Genomic DNA, 26,263 nt, shown 5'->3' on the forward strand with positions numbered 1-26,263 from the left:
TAGTGGCACATAGTGTTTGAACTGTGTACATAGTGTTTTTATAAAATTACAACTGGGCAAAATGTGTTGTGCTTTTTAAAATTTTTGATGGCATTCAATTTGATTAATTGCTCCGAGAACCAGCTAAGCTTTATCGACATATTTGCAAATGGCAAGTGTTACCGTGAGCCTTCAAGGCAAAGGTAATATCTGTGGGGAAAGGATTATACACCACCATCGTGATGTCTAAAACTTTAAGTTTTGTACTGCCCGTGGCCTTTCTCGGCATCTTTAACACCATCAGTATCCTATACAGATAAAAGTCGAAGTTCTCAAACTATGTTTCCTGATAAGTTTACCTGTGTGGTTGTGTGTTTTGTAAGCAAAGTCTTGACTTCTGGATTCATCGATGGAGAGGGGATGGGGAAAGACTCTGCCTTGCTTCTTGGCCATCTCAAGACGATTTGAAATTAATACTCTAGGTTTTCAACCTATTCTATTTTTTGATTTCACCAAACTTTTCTAAAGTAACTTTTTTCTTCAGTAAAGTCTCATGACAATTTTTTTTTTATTTTCGTTCAGAATATTTACAAGTTTATTAGAGAGAAAAAGATTACGAAAGTCGCTAAGCCAAAAATATCAACATGTTACAGGGTTTTCATACTTCTAGGTATTGCAGTGATAAAGTTTGTGGTTGAGTCAGGAAACTAAAGATGTCTGGGAATCAACTTTATTTAAAAACCAAGTTGAATTCTTAACCTTTCCTTCTTTATAAGTTTGGTTTTTCAAATCAAACATTTTTTCCTCTTTTCATAGGATGCATATTAAATTTTATGAAGCTGCTTTACATACAGTCATTTTAATGCCACCTTGAAAATATTCTTTATCTAGAACTCAAATTCTCAATATCATGCCTAATATTAGTCATAATACAGAAACATCAGACATTCTCCTGGTCATATCCATGCTCTAGGTGACATCCGTTATTGTCCATTTTATATTTAATAAACTGTATTCTACATATGGATTTAGTTAAGTGTTTGGAGAAGTCATTAGCACTTCTAGGCTACGGAAATAACATTTCTTGCCAATATGTAAGCATGTGATTCTAAAACATTTGATTATTTCAGTTTAAAAAAATGAACTAATTCCTTTTGGACTTTATATTGTAGAAAATGCAATCAATCTCTTTCGAAGAGGAGTTCTGTTTTGTTTTTACCTTAATGATTGATTAGCTAGTTTGTCTTTATAGATATGTGGTCGGGCCTAAACCCTTATCTATCTATCTGTCTGTCTGTCTGTCTGTCTATCTATCTATCTATATTACCCATCCATCCATCCATCCATCATCTGTCTGTCATCTGTCATCTATCTATCTATCTATCTATCTATCTATCTATCTATCTATCATCCATCCATCCATCCGTCCATCATCTGTCATCTATCTATCTATCTATCTATCATCTATCTATCATCTATCTATCTATCATCTATCTATCATCTATCCATCATCTATCTATCATCTATCTATCGTTCTATCTTTTTATGTATCTACCTGTCCATCTGATTCCACTCATGTAGAGGAAGTGACAAAGCCGTGGGGAAATAGGTGGCATGAGTCAGTGACCTCTGAATGCTCAGTGTGCCACAGACTAAATTGAGCTCATTTGGGTTCAATTTCTATTTGAATTAGTAGTTTTTTGAGAACATTTTGATTGAGAACTTTGTTATTCCTCATATTATTATTCTCTAACATTGTCTTTAAATAATTTTTTTAAAAAACACTAAAAAGACGTGACTTCCAAACAGATGACTTTATTCTTGTTTTTCTGGCAAATTAAAAAGTTGTACATTAGTGCTGTAACAGGGAATACAGATTTCTTGGAGTTATGTGACACCCAGAGAAGAGCTCATGAAGGTTATGTGTGCACAGCTTATTAACCTGGGAGTCATGGGCCTGGGCACTCGATGTCCCCTGCTAGTGGCCTGTGACATTATCCATATGCACATTTTTGTAGGAAGGAGGTCCATAGCTTCCACAGATTATTACTATCCCTCAATGTGAAATGCCGCTCTCTAAAAACGCTGAAAGAAAACGAGTAGCACGTAGTTTGATTTATCCGTCAAATCGTATTTCTAATGCTGGAGCCCGGCCCTCTGGCACTGCCGTGTGCATTACCCCGAAACGCCACTCCGCTAACCCGACGTGCACTCACCTGGCACGGTGGTGCCTCTCAGGCCTCCTGGCTACGTGGCTGACTTCCTCTCCCCTCTACAAGCTGCTAACTTAAGCGCTTCCAGGGACATCATATTTTTAAAGAAAGCATCTTAGGAAACTGGAGCTTTCCCTAAATCAGCTTGACAGAAGCAGCATACAGATTCACCTCTGAGCTTCTGCTCCTGGAGTCAAAAGAAATCCACTTCAGTGATTTTGAAAAACGGGCAACTGAGAAAGAGGGTAGAGAGGGGCTAGATGATGATGAATCTGGTTCCTCTCAGAAGAAAGGAAAGAGGAAAAACATCAAGCTACGCATAAAGCAGAGTAACGAGAAATAGGAGTGAATAAGAAAGTCGTGACACTTATGTCTTAGCAACATAGTGAAGGAAGATCCTTTGGAGAGTGATTAGCGTGTGGATTTAGAGCGCTGGAGATGATGAATGTGAATAGACTTGAAAAAGTATTAAGGTCCAGGCAAATCGAAAGTACCAAAGGGCTAAGAGTGTGAAAAGGAATGTGAACAGAGAGCACCGTAAATGTAAGCGCACACAAAACATATTTGAGGTAAAGGTGCGTTATTGTCCCATCTTATGAGGTCTTCTTCTCGGCCTTTGTAGCAGGTACTTGTAAGCTGACAAAAATAATTGCAGGTGTTCCAGATAATGGGGGAGCCAAAAGGATCCTTACGACTCACATGGGTCCAGCTGAAGATCTAGACACGCGGTAGTTTTGTGACCTGTTCAAGGTTAGAAAGCTAATTCATTGCACGACCCAAGCTTCTGATTCCCAAATGATTCCCAAATCACTTTAGGTATCTTTATCATATTCTGTTATTTACATAGGTTGAATAGAAGATTTTAAAAGCCAACCATTGTCCTTGATCATTTGTCTGTAAAATGTTTCTCTGAAACAAAACAATTTTTAATGGCACGATATAGAATAAGATGCCTCTTTCTCCCACAGAGTTCATTGTTCATGTTCTCTTGTGCCAAAAACACTTGGCTCCTGCTCCCAGCTTATCACCTCTCAAGTAGTGATGGTGGTTTCTATCTTGTCTCCTCCTTCAGATTCAAACTCCTGGAAGGCACCAAAGGTTGTTTTCTTCTCAGTATCTTCTAGACGAATATGGCCTTGTCGCCTCGTGGGCTCTGAGTGAATGTGTGTTTATTTGAACGTCTTCTATGCTGTGAAGTAAAATTATGTGTCTAAATCTATCATTATATTTTAGTCTTTAAAGCACTTTGTTATTGTTACCCGTTTCCAGTGAGATGTAAACAAACAGTTTGAGAAATGGCAAATAAGGGATTTAGGCAAATTAGGGTAGATTAGGAAGCAATAAAAAAAGGTTCAGCTACAGTTAAATGAAACAGCAGGGGACAAATGATGCTTTACAGATAGAATATTGTAGGTCGTTAGAGCTTAATAGGCAAATGTTTTCATTTTAAGGCCTATAAAATAATTTTTAAGTGCAATTTCCTCACTTAAAAAAAAAAAGAAAAGTTCTTTGAAAGGAAAGAAAAAGAGAAATTGAGAAAGTACCGTTGGTTTTTGCTTGTAAGTTTAATTTTTTCCTTTAAGCCTTGTTCAGAACAGTCTCTTCACACCCAGTCTTCTTCCCACTTGCAGATTTGATATTGACCCTTTGAAGATATTTTCTCGTCCAAACGATCATAATCCATAACATCAAAAGTCAAGCTGACGGTCCGTCTCAGCCCTCAGCCAGCTCTTCCTCGACCATGCTTCTCAAGGGAAGTGTGGAGAGAGGATTTCATTGCCATTTTGCGATAATCGCGAGCTCTTATTTCAGCCTCTCGAGCTCTCGTTTCAAGGAAGAATGTACTTGGACTTCAAAGAACTAAATGCATGTGACATATATTTACAAGGCAGTCACACAAAAGGGACCAGTGAAAGGAAAATGGTGGAGGGGGACTCATTTCTACAAGGTGGGAACAGTGGTAGACGAGAAAGCCAAGAAGAAAGGTTACTGGCGAGGCTGGCATCCGTCTCCAAGAAATCGCTCCCTCTTTGGCCTGTTAGGATTTTAAACTCTTTTACCTTTGAGAGAAGATAGAAAGTACTTGCATCTAGCAGCAAATATGTCAAATACTCGTTGAATTAATTGGAATCAGAATCAGAAGTGGAGAAAAAGACTCCCTTGACCTGTAGGATTCTTCTCTGTTGCTGCCATTTTTTTTTTTGCCAAAACCCACCTGGGGAGGAGTCCATTGGGCGTAGCATTTGGCCTGGGCCTGAGAGAGACAGAAGAGTCCAAATCCCATGCCCTCCAGGATTTTAGAAGCTGCTAGAAGATAGAATCTACTTACTCGACACAAGAAGCCGGGTAGATCATGACACTTTAAGGCACTTCGTGAAATTTGGTGCCGTTCAGAGGAGTGTTGGATCTGTGGGGTTCATTATGGTTATTAGGATGCAAGGAATGAGTAGGACTGGAAATATGAAATAGAGTTTTATTCGTTTGCCCCTGCGTTTCTTTATTTACCTTTTTAATTATTTAGGCACGGTCCCTAGGACTGAGAGGCGAAATGATATGATTCAGACTTAGGGATGAAAGAAAATTGATAAGATTGTGTTGAGAGGCAAGAAACTAAACTGAGAAGCTAGTAATGAACATTTAGGAGAAAGCAACAAACATTAACTGCATAGTTGAGACTGTGGAAGGCTTTGAAAGCGGAGCAAAGAAATTCAGGTTTGATGAGGCAGAAAATAAGAAGGAACCAAAGCTTTTGAGCGTAATGATGACATCACGGAAGATGTGTTTTAGGAAGCGTGTTTTAGGAAGCGTGTGTAAGAGGGACAGTGTCAGTAGGACCGGGTGGCAGAAGGCTCATGCAGGGCCAGTCGCCGCAGTGGACACACTTAGGGGCTTCACCGAGGGAAGTGTCGGTAAACAGAAAAGAGCATTAAAATAAATCCACAGAGCAAACCCGCTGACTAAATATAAGCAGAGAAGTAGCCAACGATTCAGCTGAAGTGCCTGGTGACTGTGGAGACTTCTCAGGTGACGTGGAAGGAGGTGCAAAGCAGGGACTCTGAGCGACTTCCCGCCTTTCAAACATAAGGCTTTGAAACAATTGGTGGAGAGAGGAAGTAATGTGTTCATAATCATTTGGGTTTTTTTGAAGTAGCGAAAAGATAATCATTTTTCATCATGATTTTTAAGAGGCTTTTGTAGTTTTCATAAAACAACGTTACGGGCTCTATTTTCTTTATAACGTGGAGAGCTTATTGCATTAATGCCAGCCTGTTAATGTCATTTATGCTGAGTAAGTATAGAGGGACTATTTTGTGGAATGTGGAAGGATGTAAGTCCAGAATGTTTTTGTGTCTTTCTAAGTAAAAACGATTGGTCGAACTGAAATATCTCTAACTGTTTTGTTATATTTCCATAATGGGTTGCCTTGTACATAGTAAGTATTCAATAAATACTCATCGACTACATGGATAAAAACAAACCCAGAACCAAATCATGAGACGAACAAGGCGAAATGAAACAGCCGTGGCAGGTTTTGTTGGCGATTGATTAGGAGAAGTGCATTCGTTCCTATTTCCAGGACTGTTAGCAAGACGGGATTCCCTCTCCGCCTTTGGGAGAAGAGAGGAAAGCAAAGTGCCCCAACGCCAGTCCATGACACCCGGCAACCCTTTTGGAGGTGTGACAGAGATGGGGCACAGAATTGGATCAAATGGAAATTGATTTCATTTGGCCTCGTCCTCTTGCATTCTAATTTTGTGACCATAGAGAGATACTTCTCAACAATTCATAGTGTAACTGCAAAAAGCAGACACCGCAAGCAACTTTTGCAAATTGGGTCAGTTTTCTTCACGCTGAAAATAGAAAATAGACTTCTAGAGTACTTGGGGCGATACGTTAGCTGTTGCCTCTTAAGGGCAGATAAGGTCAGGGTAAAGAAATGTTAGTGTATGGGACAGGCGATAAAATTTAGTCATATCAAAGATGTTATTCTTGTATGACTTATTTTCTTGGGTCAACATATATGTCTTTTCTTTCTACATTCTTAATAATATCGATGTTAAAAATCTTCAAAGAAAATTCAGCATTTGGCTCAAATTACGTACCACAGTAGAGATGTTTTTATTTATAGTTTATAGAAGTCAGATAGAAAAAAATTACTTTTATTTTTCACTTTTTTTTTACCACTAGCTCCTCCCCCAACATACATTTTATTTTCTGAAAGTGACCATATTTCTGGCTTTCTGTTTATTGTGCACCCTTTTGTATTTCAATTCTGGTCCTCATTTGTGAATTGTCCACACTTCTTGAAGTTTGGTTTTTCCTCCTCCTCGCTATTATCACTTATTTTAGAATAGCAATATTTTTTTTTGCAGAATTATTTTCTGTTTTGATCATCTTTATGGCAACATGATTTTAGCGCATACATCACCTTTTACATCGGTGACAATCATGAGTCACTTTGTCTGGCGAATCATGACGATGAACTTAACCACACATCTGTGACACCTTTTTCTTGTTTTGTACCAAAATCTCATATTGCATGTGCTCTGTGCGTTGCATAGAATTTTTTTTTGATCAAACTTAGAAATATTATTAAAAGTACAATGTGATAGTGTTACCATAGCACATTACTGAAGAGTTTAATGGGGAACTGTTTGTGTTCTGCAAAGTTTTCATCTCTTTGTTGATATAATTGTTTCGCTTAGGCCTTTATAATACCTACAATGAAAACATGGTGGTCTTGGCCCGTAGCTGGATAGAATCGCCAGTCAAATCATTGCTCAGCAAAAATAATTTCTGTCATAGTGTAGCAGGAAGAAGACAAGATGAATGTTTTTATGTGCTAAAACAAAATAGGTTTTGCTCTCTGACCCTATTTCCTAGTCCCTGTTTGACATCATGTCGGCCCCTCTTTACTCTCCTCCGTCCTTCCTACTCTCCCCACCGCTCCTCCCCAATTCTGGTCACGATCCTGAGAGCCTCCATCTTCCGTGAGCTCGAAACGTCCCAGCTTAGCCTCCACTGACTTCCAGCCCAAGGGTGTTCCCTGACACCAGTCAGCCCCTCGCTCTCTCATTAATCTTCCCCTCACCACCAGCTCATTCCCATCGTCATAGCAACATTCTCTGCATCACCCCGCGTGTAAAACCCTCCCACGGCGCTGTCTTCACCTCCGCACGCTGCCCACTTCTCCGATCCTCTTTATGGCCGCACTCCCCAGAGCATCGTCTGCACGTGACGTCACCGTTTCCTTCATCTGCATTCTCTCTCATATCCACCTTCAGAGGGTGTCTGCCCTCCCCACTTCACAAAAGAAGCTCCGGCCAAGGACTTGAGGGCCTGTTCATTGGCTAATTTATTGGTCCATTTCTAGTCCACATCCGACTAGACCAACCAGCAGCCTTTAGTAAGTTGATCTATCCCAGCTTTTCGAAATGTCTCTTTCATTAGATTTTTCCAGACGCCATTCTCTCTTGATCTTCTCCCTTCTTCATTGACTGTTCTTGCTCAGGCTTCTTTACTGGTTCCTTATTATTTGGAGAGTGAGCAGAGGGGTATTCCAACCCAGAGTAGGCAATAAGTAGGGAGCATTCCCTACAGGGAATTGAAAAACAGCAAAAAAACAGATCCGTAGCCTGTTTAGTTATTGTTTTTACCATGCACCGGCCATTCTAAACAACATCGAAGGTGAAGCGCTTCTCCCTGGTGGGGTGGACTCCTGGCGTGCCCCGCTGTGTTGTGCCCCTGCGTGGAAGTGCAGCCCAGGGTCAGTGACAGACCCGCATTCTCCAGGCGCGTATTCAGCCTCCTCTCGAGGATGTAAACTGCCACATATATGTTGACCCCTTCCCACCTCTTCTCCACTCCCTCTGCCTCTTCACCTCTCCCTCTCCACTCCCACCCCCGTAACTGCCAGCCTCACACCTTTACTCCGTATGTAAATCGGCATCTCAAACTAAACATGTTCCAAATGACCGATTCCAAGTCTTCTCTTCCCCTCCCAACTCGTTCCGCCCGCATGTTCCCTCATCCCAGTAATCAGCATCTCCGTTCTTCTGATTTCTTGAGCAAAACCCATTGGGATCATCTTTGGTTCTTCCTGTTTCTCACGCTCCTTGTCAAACCCATCAGCAAATCCTATCTACTCCTCTTTGGAAATGCGTACCGATTCCTCTACTGCCTCTTTGCTCCAAGGCATCATTTTCTCTCAGGTCGTCACCAGTGCCTTATGGAACCCTCCCGTCAGACCCTATTCACTTGACTTCTCCGTGTAATTTTATACCTGTGCCTCAAACTTCTGGAGAAGTTCCTTCCCTTTGGCCATTGTTTGACCAGTCCCTCCAGACTCTTGTATCTACATCTTCGTTCTCTGTCATTATTTTTTCTCATCTTTCAGTAATCTTCAGTGCCGGTTACTTTTTAATTTTCCTTCCCTAGAGTTCTGGCCTGAGCTCTCCTCTGCCATTTTCTCTGTGTTCTTCCTGAGAAGTGTCATTTACTCACAAGTATTAGTTATTGCTGCTTCTAAATATTTTCAGCTCACTTCTCTTCCAAGATCTAGTTCCATAAATTTAAATGTTTACTGAACAGCTGTGCTCTAATTCATGTCCAAAACTGAGCTCATCATCTTTTCTCTCACCCCGATCTTGGACTTTTTAACATGCTTTTACTCCCGATGGTATCACTGTTCTTTCTTTTTCCACAATTTCCTCTAGACAATAATAGATTGAAGTGCGGTGAACGTTCCAGCGTTCTTTTTTCTTTCTTTTTAGTAAGAACACTTATCCTCTATTTCATCCTCCACACGGCATCCCGAAGATGCAGATACGATCGTGGCATCCCCTGCTTAAAACTCTCACTTTGCCAGAATCGAGAGATCCTTTGCCAATATTTGCATTCAGGGAAAGGAGAAAAAAAAAATTGGCTATGTCTCAGAAACCATTTTTTTTTCTGCTGGTAATACAGTCCAAAGAAAGCAATGTGCCAAATCTCATCAATCTGTTTGCTCATTAATGAATGATTTATTAAATAAACATTTCATGGGTATGCATAAGTATTGTCTTGAAAATTCATAGCAAGTTCCAATAGTGCATTTTTCACTCTTGGCTCCAAGCTAACCTTTCTAATCTTCCTTTTCTGAGGCCACATACTTTCACTAACTTTCCCCCTCCAGATTTATTTTACTTATGTTTGTATCCATCATTTGCCTAGGTCAGTTCTCACAAGTGTAATTTGGGGTATATGACCATATAAATTTGACCTTTCCTAACGTGGTGAAATGTAGAAAACTCCAAACAGTGAAAATCCAAGGATTATTTACATATAATTTAGAAAAGTTTCCTGCGTCTTACGTTAATGCTAAATTTATTTCGACAATTATAGTGTTGATAAAAAAGAATCGATCTAGTCATCTGAGGATTTTCTTTTATGACCATATATAATTCACAAAATAAATAAGGCTGCACGTGGAAAGCAATAATTTCCCCTGTAATATATAACTGTATAGCATAGTTTATTATAAGTAGCAATGGTGCATTTCATGTCAGCGTATTTAAGACATTAAATATTTTTAAAGTGTAGTACAAAGATCGCGTTTCCTTGTTGTGCATGGTCACCTGGAGGTGATGATGACAACTTATATTTCATCCTTACAATGACTTGGTGTGGCCAGCAGAAGAGACCATTTTATCCCCACTTTGCAGACAAGAAGACTGGCTCCAAGACGTTAATAGATTGGAGTAAATTTACACTGATCGAAGCCAGAGTTTTAATTCCTATTCCATACATTTTCCATTTAACTTGCCTTTGTGAAAGCTCTAAAGTACTGTCTTCGGTTCACTGGGAGTTGCTTTGGAGAAAAAAACATGTGTGTGTTTTGTGCTTTGAGAGTGCGTTCAGTAGGTCATATGATTTAGATGACTGGAGTGCAAGGAATAATCTAGAAAATGACTCAGCTCCAATGTTTTTGTGTAAATGGAGGTATGTTAGAGTTTTGGAGACTGCCATTTTGCAGTCAGTCTCCATACATTCTGAGATTGTTAGTGACTTCTTAAGTTTTTCTCTTAATAGGAGGCTGAGGGTTGGGATTTGGAGCGGGGACGGAGAGGATTTCTCTCTTGCAGTAGCAAACCTCAGGCTGACTCGTGTGCTGATACCAACTCTCTGGCATTCACCGTCTTCACTATAACTTTTGTAAGTGGCCCAACCAATGTGATGAACTGAAGGGTCTTTAGAACTTGGTACACAAACCACTTTTATTGAAGCCTACGTAAAATTTGCTTAGGGCTTAAAAAAAACCTTGCAAAATCGCTTAGGAAACCACTATTCAGTCTCGTTATCATTTGCTATTTCCAAAATATCTACACAAATAATATTGATATTTTAAAGGCTTAAAACACTAACTTAAATGATGGACAGGGAGTACATTACATATACATAGAATCCAAAAAGCCATAATACCAAAGCGATGTAGTCTTTCGTTATTTCACTCGTATTTGACAGGATAGACCCAACATAGGCCAAAGCCACAGAAGAACCGTGCGTTGAGTACAACTGCTACTTACTCAGGACTAGACACTTTATATTCATTAACTTTACCCCTTATTGCTCCCTGAAATCTGAGTATTTTGTTTCCATTTTCACGTATAGGATCCTGAATTTCAGAGAGGCTAAGTAACTTGCCCCGTCAAATAGCCAGAAAGCTCTGGACCTGAGATTTGAGCCCAAGTGTATCTGGTCCTTAAGTCCATGGTTTTCACCTGTAACACGACTATATACACAGGGGTCGTCAATATTCTCCTAATGAAATAGGTTTTTGAACAACACAGGCTCTCCAAGGGCCAGGCTCACCTTTTACCTTTGCTTACTCGAATTTTCAAGCAAAGAGAATGAATCTCAAATAGTTAAAAAAAGATCGACAATTATTTCAACACAAGAGTCTCTTGCTTTGGTTTTCCATGCAAGAGTGAATAAAGATTTCATGGATAATTGTTCAAAAGAAGTATGCTCAAGGAACTCACCAAATGTGATAGAAATAAAATCATGGGACTTAGGACATCATTACAAATCACAGAACGCATTTTTTTAAAAAGTTGAACCTGATTCAACTCTATAACTGTAGTAGTTTAAAAACAATGCAGTCCTAGAGGGAGGCCGTAAGGTCTTTGAGATGAAACTGTAAGAGAAGGTGTAGAGGCTTCTGCAAGAACCAAATAACATGAAGGAGACAAAGAAATGCAACCTCTAATTAGGTAAATAATACCATTGTAAGGAGTCTTTGAAAGAGTTCAAGGAATAGTGATAAAGATGTCCTACTGGATGAACATTTGTCTTCTTTTCTATTTAAAAAATAACTTCAAAAGGCATTTGACCTAAAATGAGGCTAGTCACAAAATATGGTAACCGTGGAGTGGAAGGCTGAGGTTGTTATGGAGTAAAAACTAGCCGTGAGGTGGAAAGCAAAGGGTTGAGATGGACAGCTGGTACCTCCACAAGAGCAAAGACCATTATTTAGTAAGAAAGGAGCCGTGTGCAGACCAGAGGTCTTCCTATGTCGATGACCAACCTAACAGGGCCGACGCAACATGCTAAGAGACGAAAATCTTCTTAGACAGTACACAGAGATTTTGTGACAAATTCTACAGAGACTTAAGTCTTGATAACTGGGCAGCTGGTTGATAGTTGGGAACACGATGTTATCTCTAACTTATGATCTTTCAATTTCACAACCATCAGAAATAAAAGTCTTCTATGGAGAAACATATTAGGAATTAGTAAACCTAAGAAAAAATATTTCAGTAAGAGAACTTTAGAATGTGAGACATGAAGAAGATGTATGAGTAATTTATTGAAACTAATTGATATCAGGAATTTATTAAATTCTTTTGAGGTCCCACCACACTGAGGTCATAGATGATTCAAGCATCGGAAAGCAGTGATCAGACATTCCTGGCCAAGACGCCCCAGGAGAGAACTACTCCCTTACTGTATAAAAATAACTTCCGGGTAAAACCAGACGGGACCCGGCAAAGGAGCTTTGCTTTTCCAGAAAATAAAAATTTTACAATTCTAGCCCTGTTCAGATAATTGACACTGGAGCATCCAATGCACTTTAATCTATTACTTCCTAGAAGAAATAATTTTAGAGAAAGCACTGCAGGCCAACAAGAGATGACGTTGCTTGGTTACTCAACACCGGTTGGTAGTCACTCAGCTTTTTTAGACGAGCGCTGTCTGTATCCAGGGAGGGAAAGGAGGGCGAAGACCGCTTGAACCAATTTTTAATTGCAAACCTGCTTCATCAGAGGCCTTTATTAAAGTGTAAACTACCGAGGTAGTAGTGAATGTCTAATTCGATGTGTTCTTCTAAATCATTATCTTGTTATGATGAATTTGCTTTGAAGGAGTTTGAGCTGTTTTTTATGAGAAGGTGGGAAATTCAGAGTTTTTAGACTGCCTGGCCCAAGAGTCCCAGGAGCTGCCTGGGGGCGGTGCGCTTCAGAGGAAGAGCACAGAGCATTAGTCAGGCGGACTCAGCCCAGACCCTACCTCTGCTGCTCGGGTCCTTGGGAATATTTACTGCAAATGTCTGACCTTTGATATCTCATCTCTTCCGTGAAAGCAATGGTTTTCCTGTTACAGATTTACTGCCAGGATTGAGAAAGGACACGCATGTTACATGCTTGGCACCTACCAGGTTTCCAACAAATGCTCTCTTATTATTCTGAAATGGAGAGATCTGCAAAGAGCTTCTCTTTCGAATTCACAGGGTCTATAAAACACCATTTTCCAGTGAGTCACAAAGCTATGCTAGAGGTGGGAGGAGCTTCGAGAGGGCAAGGAGGAGGGGGGGCACAGGATTGTTGAAACTTGTGGACTCTCTTTTAGAATTTCGTCTTATTCTCCAATTAAAAAATAAAAATTAGGATCTTTTTTTTAATAGGTAAAAGTGGGGTGGAACTCAGTGTTACCTGGGACTACAGAAAATGTTTCTCCTTCTCTTTATCGCTTTAGACTAGCTGGCTTAATGTTTATTCTGTTTGGCTGTATATATTTTATTTTATGTGATAAACATTTTGCTAAAAATAATGATATACTTCGTTGTTTAATGCATTAACAAATCAGTGGTGAGGGTGAGATGTGGAAATTTTATAGGCAAATATTGTCTTAGTTCAACACTTGGCAGCTTAAACATTCACCTATTATTTTAAAAATTCCAGTTTCTACTGAACTTGTGCCAAATACTTCCCAAATTTTGCTGATAAGAATATAAAAAGCACATGGCTATTGCAGTCATCAGTGCAGATTAGATTAGATTTATTTCCCAATCACATCCAACGATCTTAAACTTAGAATTCTGTTTATATATCTTGACCGTTTTAAAACATAAAAATTTCCAAATCTTTCCCTGACCATTAGATTTGTATCGATTATACTTTTATTTTTTTAAATATTCCAGTTAGTAGTGGGAAAAGAAAAAGATTTGCCAGATAAGAACCTGATGATTTTTGAAATAAGATTAAATGCCTGCAAGTTATCAGTTTACTTACCAGAATAAATATTATTCATATAAGGGAAGGGAAAGGTGAAAAGGAGAAATGTGATGGGTAAGCTGATGGGTGGATGTGTCAGCACAAAGAAAGGAGAGACAGCCGTGAGAACGTCCCTTTTCATAAATCGAAGGGAATAGGAACCCTACACATTTAGGTTCAAAGTGTCGTTTTGCGGGTTGTGAGCATTTGGGTTACTCTAAAGGAATCGATGGTGAGTAGAATGCAGGCCAAGTGAGCAAAATGAACACGGGGAATAATTGCAGAATTAAGAGGAAATTGCAGAATAATAATAATTGCAGAATTAAGAGAAATTAAAAAACTATGGCTCAGTAGATCATTGCGGTTAAGAGAACATCCCCGAAATAAGACAGCCTGGGTTCAAGTCGGAGTTCCACCCCTCGGTAGGGGTGTCCTAACACATATAAAGGGCATCAGCCAGTACTGGGCACGGAGCAAGTACTCTGTAAAGCGCTGTTGATGGCGGCGACTGTGATGATCAATACGCTAGTCCACAGAAAAATGCGGCCCATTACGCCCACATTGTGTTAATAAACATAGAGTAATTTGTTACCGTTTCCAAATGTGTGATCATCACCAAATTGACAGAATAGAGTAGAATACTGGATAAATTGTCAGTGGTATTATTTTTAATAGTATTAAACAAGAAAGGTCAGGTGCTAGAGAACACAAATTAGTAATCTAATTAAATCACCAGCAAAAGAGACAGATCGTGTTAACAGCAGTCAGATTTGTTATTACGGAGCAATTATGGAAGTGAAATATTGAAAGATGCCGTGTATCACTACTGGGTTTTACACAATCCATCTTGCACAGGCAGGAAAGTGTAGATCAACCAGCCTGTTTGATGAGGTAAAAGCTGCTGTATTAAAATATTTATATCATTTGTATAAAGGGTGCAACACTGTTGCAGATCTGAAAAAACATTCTGTGACATACCGAATGACATTCGTTTGTGAAATTATTTGTACAAGTCGCTCTCATTGGAGCCGACTCCAAGGGCCACGTGACCTAATTCGTGAGGTTAAATAACGGTTTCTGGTTTTGACATTTTGTACATTTCCTGAAATTGCTCTCAAATGAAATGATTTCCATGTGGCACCAAACTATTATATGGTTACATCGTGTCATCAGTGAATGTAAATCTTTTATGAAATAGCAGAATTTTCACAGGACTAGTGAAAAGTCTGAAAAGTCGCTTTCTCCGTCCGCCCACACTTGGTTTCTGGCCTTCACAGGCTCCCAAATACCGCATTGTCCCATCTGGACGCATTCAGAATTTTAGACTTTTGTGCCAGGCCAGCCTGGGTTTTATTCCAGGCTCTGTCAAGTTCAAGCTTGAAGACCTAAGGGTGAGGGGATCGCCTTAACCTCTCTGAGCCCCAGGCTCCTGATTTGTAAAATAAGGATTAATTGATTTTATCGTGAAGAACACATGACTGTTTTTATACAGATAGTGTCACAGTTCCTGCCAGAGATACAAATTTAATAAGTTGCCACTGTTTTATTTTTATTTTCATGAATCTTTAAGGAGCAGTAGTCAATTGGTCAAATTCACTGGGTACTGCTAATATCTATTTGAACTGGTCTGTTTAAGACACTGGAGTGTGTGTGTGTGTGTGTGTGTGTGTGTTACAGATAGTGTCACAGTTCCTGCCAGAGATACAAATTTAATAAGTTGCCACTGTTTTATTTTTATTTTCATGAATCTTTAAGGAGCAGTAGTCAATTGGTCAAATTCACTGGGTACCGCTAATATCTATTTGAACTGGTCTGTTTAATGCACCGGAGTGTGTATGTGTGTGTGTGTGCACGCGCGATGGTAAGGATTCTTTGATAAATCGTTTACTTTTTACTAGAAAAGAGGGAAATAAATGGTTTTACACATGCATATATTTACATGTATGTAACAGGAATTAGTATCTGTTTGGGTATAAGTGAATTTTGAGTTCTGAGGCTCAGGAAAGCCTCGATAAATTCCTCATCTTGAGATTCATCTGTTTTAGGATATAGTGTATAGATTAGGATCTTTGAATAAAAGTGTCCTAGGTGGCTTTGATATGCCTCACTCTGTCCTTAGCTGAGAATCTGTGAAGATGAAAGTTCTTGAAGAATTCACAATTGGTTAGAGAAAATGTACATGGATCATCTAAAGAGTTATCTCAACACATCAATAAGCTAATACGATAAGTGCCGAAACGTATGTGTAAGCCAGTTGTGATGGGAGTGCACTTGCTTTGGCTTTTGAGGGAATAATAAGAGTTTGACAGGATAGGATCAAAAAGATGTTCAATAAATAACAGGGGTAACATTGATGAGGGCTCACAAACACCAGAGGTTGCCACGAGGAAGAAGGCGGGCTTCCTGAGTGACATATTGGATGAACATCAACACCGTGTGTGATCTATGTAGAAGTTACCCTTGGATATCTAAGCGAGGACCGAGGATAAATTCTTCTTTTCAAGACAAATGTAAGATATAGTTACATGAAAACAATGTTTGTTGTTGCTGGGCAGAGGGCACTGAGTATTTATTATGAACGTATTATTAAATAGATTACCACCAAAGACCAAAGGTTTTTGTACATAGCAGGAAAAACAATGAATAAATGCAATAATAGTGCCTTGGTGTGCACTTCTGTTTTCAAGGTTAATTATTTGTTCAATTAAAGCCTTCAGAATCAACCAGAGATTCTATCGCCTAGAAATATTAGATAAACATGGGTCTCCCTGGCAGTGGAAGGATCGTGTGGCAACTTTTTTAACCTCTCGATAAGATCTGCTCTTTTTTTTTACTCTGAAGACCATAACTCATTGCACCTTTATTTGTATTATTTTCTCTTAATTATTGATTATTTATATAATTACATCTGCATTTTACAAATGAGGGAATCGAGCCTTAAAGAAATTAAGCGATATAGCTGCAGTCCCGTACCTACAAAGTTGGAAGAGCCGTGATTTGTACTCAAACGATTCTGTATTCCTGAAAGATGGCTCCTGGGATTCGATGAGAGATTTGGTTGGAAAGACAAGGAATTCTTGTCTTTTCCTTGAGATCGCGGTGGAGGCTGTTGAAATTGTCAGGAAAGAGGATGAGCGAGGAATAGAGAAACCCGCATGGCGAGGGCCATTGCGAAATGGGATCAGGAGCACGCGGAGGAAGAACGAAGTGTCGAAGGTGATTTCTGAGGTCTGGTTTTTTCTAGATTTCTCTACAATGGGGAACACAACGAAAGAATGGGGTTGGATGAAAATAATGATTTGTGTTTGGGGTTACGTTTAGGAAACTAAGATGTTGTTGGCACTCTGCTCTGGAGCTCAAATAAAAGATCAGAAAAATGATATGGGTTTATCAGTATGACAGGGACATATTCTTCAGTTCTCCCGAAGAGTGTGTTTTTGGCTTTGGCCTCTCACATTAGCTACCATATATTGAGTCGTTTTGTTTGTTTGGTGGGTCGGTTGGTTTTGGTGTTTTGGCTTTTTGCTACCTTGACAGAGAAGTAGAAGTATGCTCATAACTTATATAATGTGTCATCGTCCTCATAATACATAATCCTATAATATAGTCTTGGCGAAATACCCAAGAGGTAAAAGTCAGAATGAACCTTTCCTGCTTCCATGTTCTATCTACGCTGTTGCATCTGTTGTGTGCTGCTGATCACTGAGAATCAGACTCGAGCTCACCGCTGTCTGGACTTGTTTGCTGCCCACTGCCCACTAGGTGCTGGGTGTGCTGGAGACTCCCCTGAGCTCCACCCGGTGCTTATCTCATCGACAGCCAACTTTTGGGTTCCTGTGGCGTTGGCTCTGACTGCAGAGCCGGACGTGGTGTGCTGATGGCCTGTCTCTCTGCCGTTCTCTGCAGAAACCGCCTCTCTGGGAGCCAGGGCCTGTGAGGACGACCTCACGGAGCAGCAGCTGAGAGCAAGCTCAGGTAACTGGTCTATTCCTTCTCAAAGCCGTGTTTGTCCTGCCCGAGCTATGGTCTCTACTCCCCTAGTTTATGTAACAAATGGATCTCTGCTACTGTTCTAATGAGATCTGACCCGATCCCTCATACAAATAAGTTCAAAGCAAAGGCAAGTATAGCTGTGTTTGGACGCATATGTAAAGTAACTTCTTAAAGTACAGGTAACTTCGGCTGGGTAATTTCTCATGTCTACATTTATACACTACGAAGTTTCACCGAAGTGGTCGGTTTTTATACAAACTATGAGTCAATAAGCCAGATATTATTTTTACACACGTCAAACAATCCGGTTAGTGGAGTTATTTTTGGTAATTAATGGGTCGATTGGATTTTATATAGCCATGTCAACACATTTACTGGTCCCAGTGCTTTGTGTGTGTACGTGTATGTTAAAAATGGCAGCCGTACCTTGTTAGCTGCATTGTATTCAGATAATTTAAGAGGAAATTCACCATGTTGCTACAACACACCTCATTTATTTCTGCTATATAAACAGGATCCCAGTTTCCAGATTCATACAATTGGAATAATAATGTGCTATAGAGAACAAAAAAATGATTATAAAACGCCTTACACATTTATAATGGGGTATTGAAATACTTTTAAAAAAAAAATCACAGTTTTGCAAGTGAAAACATTCCTCCAATATAAAGTCAGGATTTCCCTCTTTAAAAATTTCTTCAAAGTTAGCTTTACCTTCACCTATGCATGTCTCGCGAATACTTTTTAATTTTACGTGTTATTGTTCTCTAGAAACTGGAGAGCGTGTTTAAGATGAAATAGCATAAACCCCGTTCCCCTCTTCCATCTCACGCCAATCAAGAGTCCATAGATGACCAGATTGGAAATAATAGGGCAAAAATCAAGACTATGACACACACACACACAAAAAAAGTCAAAGTCAAAGATACCGCTTCCCCTCAATACATTATTGTTTGATCAACAAAGACACCAGAATCTCCATCTTCACCTCAACCTCTCTGAGAAGCTTTATACTTAACACTGCCATGCCTCTGGGTATTCTCATGGATACGTTCTACAGAAAAATCGACTATAACAGATTCCAAATTGAACTTCTCTTTGCTGCAAAACCATTTCTTCTCTTCTTCATCTCAGCCGATGACATCTTGCCATAGACCTAATTAGCCCACGTAAGAAAACTAGGAGTCATTAAAATATTAGAGCCAGGGACTGCTGGGCGTAAGTCTTGAATAAGATAGATGAGCTCGCCCATTTTAGACAGTGTTTGTACACAAGTAAGTAAGTTATTTTGGGATTGCGATAAATGTGATGAAGGAAGTAGAAGGGGTGACGTTTTGGAGTGGGTCGTCAGCGTGTGGTCCCTGGGGAAGGGCGTGGTAGCATCTCTTGAGGAAAGGAAGTGAAGTGTGATGCAGGCACACAGTGACCGTTGGATTTCACATCCTGGAAGTCGTCGGTGACTTTGAGAAGAGCAGTTGGCGTGAAGCCAGACTGGGGAGGGTCGGATAATCGTGTGATTTAATAGACAGAGAGAATGTAAAAATGCCCAAACCAGCCTGAAACCCATCCGAACAAACAAATACTCCTTCTAAGTTTTATTGAAAGTGGATAGAGGAGTGGTACAGAGTTTGGACTTTTTTCTTCTTCCAGTTTTGCTTCCTGAGTTCCATTCAGCTTTTCAGCTAACCTGTATTCCCTGTCTACTATAGTCCAGGCACTGTTCCAGGTGCTTCCGGCGCAATGATAAATAAGATAATCACCGTTTTCAATAAGCGTGTACCCATTAGGGAAAGTATGAAAAATTGTTTGACATCAACGTACAGGAAAAAGAAGAAAGTCTTATGCAGAAACATTAAAACCAGTTCCAGATTCGAGGAAGGCTCTTTGGAGAAAGGAATAATTAATGGCAATAGTCATGATACAACTGGCATTTTTAAATACTTACTTTATGTTAGGCTCCGTGCTGACCGATTTTTATATCTTATAAGAAACCTGGGAGGTAGGCATTATTAACTCCATTTTTCCAGATGATGAAACTGGTGTTTCCCAAGCTGGGCTTGAAGGAAAAACAAAACAAAACAAAATATTTATGCGGTGGAGAAAAGTTGTTCTAGATAAGCCAAGGAAGTATAATGGTAGGTATAGGAAGAAAGCATTAATAATAGGTGCGTGTTTCTAGAACAGGGGCTCACGAATAGTGGTCCCTGGACCAGCAGCAGCAGCATCACCTGGAAGCATAGAGATGTCAGTTTTTAGGCTTCCCTCTAAACCTGTCGAATCAGACATTCCAGGAGTGGAGCCCGGCTGTCCGATTTCTAACAAGCCAGAAATCCAGGTGATTCGGCCTCGCTAAATTTCGAGGTAACTCGGCATTAAGTGCTAGGTAGGAAGCGAGGAAAGATGAGACTGGCATGGTGGACGAGGACCAGGTATCTCGGAGGCATTCTTGCCACGTACGGAAGATTGAACTTTTTCTATTGTTAGGGGTGGGAGTCACTGAAAGATTTTAAGTAGATTTGAGTAGATCATACAAAAGTTAGATTTGGAGGTTGGAGTTGGGGCTGGACAGGGAGACAGCGGAGGAGTCGGGGGAAGAATCCTTACAAGCTGGCTGTCTTGAAGAGATGCTCAGTGGGTCCAACGAAAGATGTTTGAGTTCCTGTCCTCTGCTTCCTCTGGACTTGATCAGTCCAGTGATTGACTTAGAAAACTCAGAGGAGAGGATTCCGAAGCCCACTGTATAATAAAGCGGTGGGAGCCATGCACTGTTGGGTGGGGCCTACTGAAGTCGATTTGCTTAAAAATTGTCTATTATAATTTCATAGAATTAATTAATAGTGGTTTTTCTAATCATTTTTTAATTACTCAAATGACAGTACTCTAAGCCAATCATTCAAAACTTTTAAATACAGCTTATACATATGTGTAAAGTAACTTAGAAGCCCATCATTTTAGCCATGATAACGATGTTAGGGAAAATTACCACACTTCTATAAGACTACAGTATTATTCTGAAACATTCTTAAATAAAAATGTAACAGCATTTGTCTGAAAACTGGGAAGTTCTACTAGACACTAAGTACATTCATATCATAAAGCGTAACATGAATAAATATTGTTATTTTTATAGTTCATGAGTCAAATGAATAATTAGATACACAATACAACAATACAACAATATTATGAAATGCTGTAATATTTTCATTACTGTTACATGTAATATATTAGTGAAAGAACTTATTGATGAAAATGAAAACTGATTTAGCATCTTTATCTTGGAATTTTATGTAATTTATTATCTTTGTTTTGAAAATTTACATAATAGAATTTATGTGATTTCCCTCAGTTCTGAGGCATCCCTTTAATGCATGTAATGTCATATACATATATTATTTTTTTTTCCTACAAAGCATCTTACTTTTTATGACTTTTTTCAATTGAGGCACGTGGTACTTGAAAATTAGAACGAAGCCGCCCCTTGCCTCAACCCCAATCCAATATACAGGTTTTCTGAAGCAAACGGTTTCTCCACATTATTTAAAAAATGAATGTCCACTTTATTTCAAAAACTCTTGGAGAATGAAAGTGACCTTTTTTTTTTTTTTCCCTTGGACCTGTATGAAACTTTATGGTGTATATAAGTTACCCTTTGATTATTTTTTTGCATGATTAAAAATTTGCAAAGTTCTATGGCTCCAAAGAGGCTACCTGTAATAAACAGCTTTCACCTTCTAAACCACAAAACAGGTCTGAATTGCTGGAGCATTAGAGCTAATTGCCTGCCTACTTCAAAGGAAGAACCAGCAAAGAGCGGGGGGTAGAAAAAAGTCACAGAAGCGGAGGCGATGTGGGCAAATCCACCTCCAGAGGTTATGAGTTGTGGCTTGGCCGGGCCGGGCAAAGTTACGGCCTCAGAACTGCTGTTTGCGATTAAGTTAGTGGGGAGAGTCTATCCCACAGTCTCTGGCTGTTGCTGACACAGAGTCTTTGTTCACGTTCAGATTTCTCAAACTGTTGCCAGGGTCAGGCTGAGGTCAGACACCACAGTGATGTATAGAAGAACATGTCTGGGAATTTCTGTCGCCCTTAAAACACATACTGGAAAATGAAGAATCGGGCCCTGCAGAAGCGGTCTGATGAGACCCAGATTAGACTGTAGTTTTTCTTTGAGGACCTTCATAATTTTCGTTTTCTCCTCCTGACATGCAATGTTTTATTAATGTGAGTGGTGATAGCCCTCACAATTTTATGTCCCCTCAAGATAAGGACACTGGTAGCACTCTGACACTTCATTTTCCAGCCCTGGGGGAAAAGGTCCAGTAAATCTACTCCGAGGGATCGCGCATCCCTTCCCCAGGATGAGTCGAAAAGTAATTGCCGTGGGTTGTCACAGGTCGCGGCCTGACACGGGATGTCGCGTCACAAGTGTGGACTTGGCAGGGACACAGCCCAACCCAGTCATGATCTCGGCCTTCCAGCCTCCCCCACCAAGCCGGTGTCCCCACCCAGCCCGGCCCCGTGCAGGGAGGAGGGAGCTCGCGTTTGATCAGCAGTTAGCACTGCCCAGTAAAAGCAGGCCGGAGCTAAGCAAGTGTCCATTCTCTCCTCTTAAAGTAAAATGTCCACGTGTGTTTGCCCGAAAAAGACACCTCCGTCAAGACTTTGGAGGACCGACCCCCTCCACCAAGACCTCCCCTCTGCTTTCATTCAGCAGCGAAGTGCAAATTTGGCAGCAATGGGTTCGCGCGGTGCCCGCGAGGATTCACAGTGGAAGCAAACTCTTGCTCCGAATGCAGTCAACGGCCTTGTCCCCCCTCAGCTTTTTGGGAGCGCCCCCTCTGAACCCAGAACCACCCCCCGTGCGGAGTCCCGCTCACACGGTCACAGATCATGGCTGGCAGGAGAAGCACTAAATAGCAATTTTTTGTGTGTGCTCAGCTGCTACATATGACAGTGGATATTTCACTCTGCTGTCAGAATGTTATTAATAAAACATGGGGTATGGAGAGGGCCCCAACGTCCCCTTTCAATCACTATAGCATTTGCAATGAAAATTTTATGCAGTGTGTAATTTTCGGTTAATGCTTGACACTTAAAATGTCCATAGCAGCGTTTTGTCCGGTTATTGAAGGGTTAATTGTATCATGTTCTACGCATAAAAGCTCTGCTTATCAAAAGCAAATAGACGAGTGTATGCATATGTGTGCCCATGACCTTTTGCCTTTGCAGGGTTAATTTATATGGTTGTTAAAGATTTTATGAAATTGAGCAGCCTGGTGCTTCAAATCCCATTTTACCTTCGTCTCCTAATTTATGTAATTCTTACCTGAACAGGGGAATATGATTTTTATTTTTTGCACTGCCATGCTGTGGGGAGTTGCGAGTCTGGTTATCTGGCATTACTCAGATTGCTAAAAATTCATTAAAATGTGACATCAGCACAGTGAGAGACAAATGATCACAGGATGAAAGAGAACAGTGGGCCTTTCACGGATTAGTGCTCCACAGACCCAGCACAGAGGCTAACTGCATAAACAGATTAATCCACCGGCAGCAGCATAGCTAAGATTTACAGAATAATTAAATAGGGTTGAGTTACTATGAGGATTTTCATGTAATCTAGCTGGTGTGAACCCGTGAATGAGGTGTGGGGTGATGTGGTTGTCACAGAAGAAATAGACCTTCTCATGTCCTATGCCCTGTATAGCTCCCCCTAGAGAAAAAAAAAACAAAACAAATCCCAACGTAACCAAACTTTTGAGATCTCACTCTGACAAATTCCAAAGAATTCCCCCGGGTCTGGGGACCGAAGGCAGGAGTGACACCTGTCTTACACTTAACCCGTCATCGTCACCTTATTTCACGAAGAGTTTTTATCTCCGAATTTGGTTCGTTTTGCCATCTGTCCGAGTCTGTGTGGCTTAGAAGTGTCGACCCCTGAGATGACAGAACCGCCTGAAGCCTATTTTTCAATCTTCGACTGTATGTAAAATCATTTCTTTTGTCTTAATTTAGTACGGGCCCATTTTCTCAATGGATATAAAAGGAGTTGCTTTACATAAAAATTTGCACCGGTATAGGCAGCAGGTTCTAATGTAGACTTTTGAATAACTTTCTGTTCTTTTTTGGAGAATGAGCGTCTGCAGATGATTTATAAGTAACCGAGTTTTTAAATGGTCACGTAGTTTTTCGAGTATGCCTTTCTTTCGGGGGGAAGGGGTTCGATCCTACTGACTGGTCCGCCCTTCTTAGCAGAAGAACAAAGCGAGGAGGCAGAAGGCGCTATTAAACCCACGTCAGTGGCTGAGGAAGATGAGAAAGACTCCAGTGAGAGAGAGACGAGCGAAGGCAAAACCTCCAATAAAGACTCCGGTAAGATGCTCGAATCTGTCGCCTTTCTCCCCCAACCAACTTCCATTCCCCACAGCCAGCCCTTCCTGTACGCACCCACCCCCAAGCTTATTAAAAGCTTTTATTCATTTTAAACTGTCTTAACATCCCCACTACTATTCATTGCATGTGCATTTTGCATGTGATTTCTATCAGTAGCCTCCCATTGACCTATTTTTAATCATGACCATCTGACAGAATAGATGTGGATAAGTTGAAGAATATTACAGGACGACCAGCGAGATTATTTTTTAATCAAATCAGTTTGTGTGCTTGTAATTTTTTAAGCGCCTTTCATTAATCTTAGCTATACTTGTGATTCCTCTGATGGCATATTAATTTTTCATAAGCACAGGATTAGATATCACTTGAATTTTTTCATTCAATCACAGGCACCCCGCCCCAATATCACGGAACCCTAAAAATAAATGTTATTTTTCCCTCGCTTTTTTACAACTTACAACTCAGGAATTTGCCCTTTTTAAGGGCATCTATTTGAGGCATTTCAAACAAAATCCAGTGAAAAAGTTTACAGATGATTCAGCCTAAGAAAGAGGAAATATCATTGAAGAGGGATTAGGTGCTGGGTAATTTTGATCTTCTAGAATAGACAAATCCCAGTAATGAAAGCTACTGTCTTTGAAAAGGAACCTTCACGTCATGACATTTACTTGTGCACAAACAAACCCTAGGCCAGCATCTGGTGTGGATACCTAAGGCTTTTTCTGTGTTTGATTTGGCAAATATATGACTTCATCCACGCTTTGTATGTATGAGATGGAAATCTGTGGTCTCAATGAATATGACATTGGCCAGCGACTTTAGCTGCGCGCTATACCTAGTCTTATTATGTTAGACTCATTGAAGCAGAAGTGCTAAAAAGGGTTCAAGCCCATTAGTCGCAGGTCTATCTTCTCCTTGAATTCCAGCGACAGCCACATAGACAGAAGATGGTTTTCACTATGAAGACCTTGGGTTGCACAAAAAAATATACGTGTGTGTGTGTGTGTGTGTGTGTGTCATTTTTACATGCAAGTTTATTTAAACCTGAATTATCCCACATTTGTAATGCAGTCTTTACATATCTTAGTTTTGCATTCCCTTCAAAAATTATTTGAAGGGCCTCCCTGCTCCCCACCCCACATCCTTCAATGCTAAATTGCTCTCAGGAGTCCAGTGAGAAAGCGCCACTTAAATTCACGTCCAGGATGTAGTGGCTAACATGTGATTCTAATTTGACTTAAACAAAGAGGATCTAAAGTCGGTATTGAGCCTAAAGCGATGTAAAAAAAAAAAAAAAAAAAAAGATGCCATAGCTGTGTATTAGGAAGCCGGCTCCCGAGGTTACCGACAAGGAATTTGAAGTACCTAGTGATCAGTTAAGGTCAAGGGCAGTGCCATCTAAACCTCATTTGGAAAGAGCTGGAAATAGCAAGGTAGTCAGTTTATTCACTCTCTAAGGAAGGACCTCATCAAAGATTCTGAATGCAGTCAGTGGCCTCTTTCTCCCAAGTTGTACCAGAAGAGAGTGCAGGTTCTGTCCCTCCCAGTCTTTAAAAGAATGTGTGAAACACACAGGTAGCCCAGTCATGTTCACTGAGTGCTCACGTGATACTCGGGTGCATGACGTTACGCTCGGTTTTAAATATTGAACACCTTGTAACGGATGGATTCTGGGAATCTCTTGAAAATGGCTCCAGCTTAACATCGAGGGAAGAGTCCTGCCTGGGACACACCCCAGATCCGGGCCCTCCGTCTCCACCAGCACCATTCACTGCTCTGCATAAGTAATGAGCTCCATCACTCCCTAATAGCCTGATGAGTTATCTATCGTCCTTTCTTGGGCTCCACACAGGATGTGAGTATAGGAGAAGATACAGATCATTGCAGAATGGTAGTTTAAAAATATATATATATATTCCTGCAGAAATGCCTCCCCAGTATAACTACAGGGAAAGAAATGGGCTTTAAGCACCCAACTCCAGCAATTACTGTGATGCAAATATTTCGCCTTGAAAACCCTCCCAGATTTCAAGACAGTTCTTGCGATTGACAACTAACGTGAACTTGTAACAAAGTTTGCTGCTTTCTAAACTGAATGTGATTAGGTGAAAAAATTATTACATGGATTTTTTTTTCCCTTTGTAAATATTTCTA

At 40.3% G+C, this 26,263-nt stretch overlaps 1 protein-coding gene across 1 annotated transcript in view; it reads left to right on the plus strand.

The window, feature by feature from the left end:
- Positions 1-26,263, plus strand: part of ZFHX4 (zinc finger homeobox 4) — a 170,894-nt gene that overhangs the window by 123,745 nt on the left and 20,886 nt on the right. Inside the window, exons 6-7 of the mRNA XM_025041118.1 lie at positions 17,630-17,698; positions 23,972-24,088. Coding sequence (XP_024896886.1) covers positions 17,630-17,698; positions 23,972-24,088 — 186 coding nt within the window. The remainder of the gene's footprint in view (positions 1-17,629; positions 17,699-23,971; positions 24,089-26,263) is intronic.

Source organism: Pteropus alecto, unplaced genomic scaffold (assembly GCF_000325575.1).
Source record: "Pteropus alecto unplaced genomic scaffold, ASM32557v1 scaffold87, whole genome shotgun sequence".
Classification (NCBI taxonomy): Eukaryota; Metazoa; Chordata; class Mammalia; order Chiroptera; family Pteropodidae; genus Pteropus; species Pteropus alecto.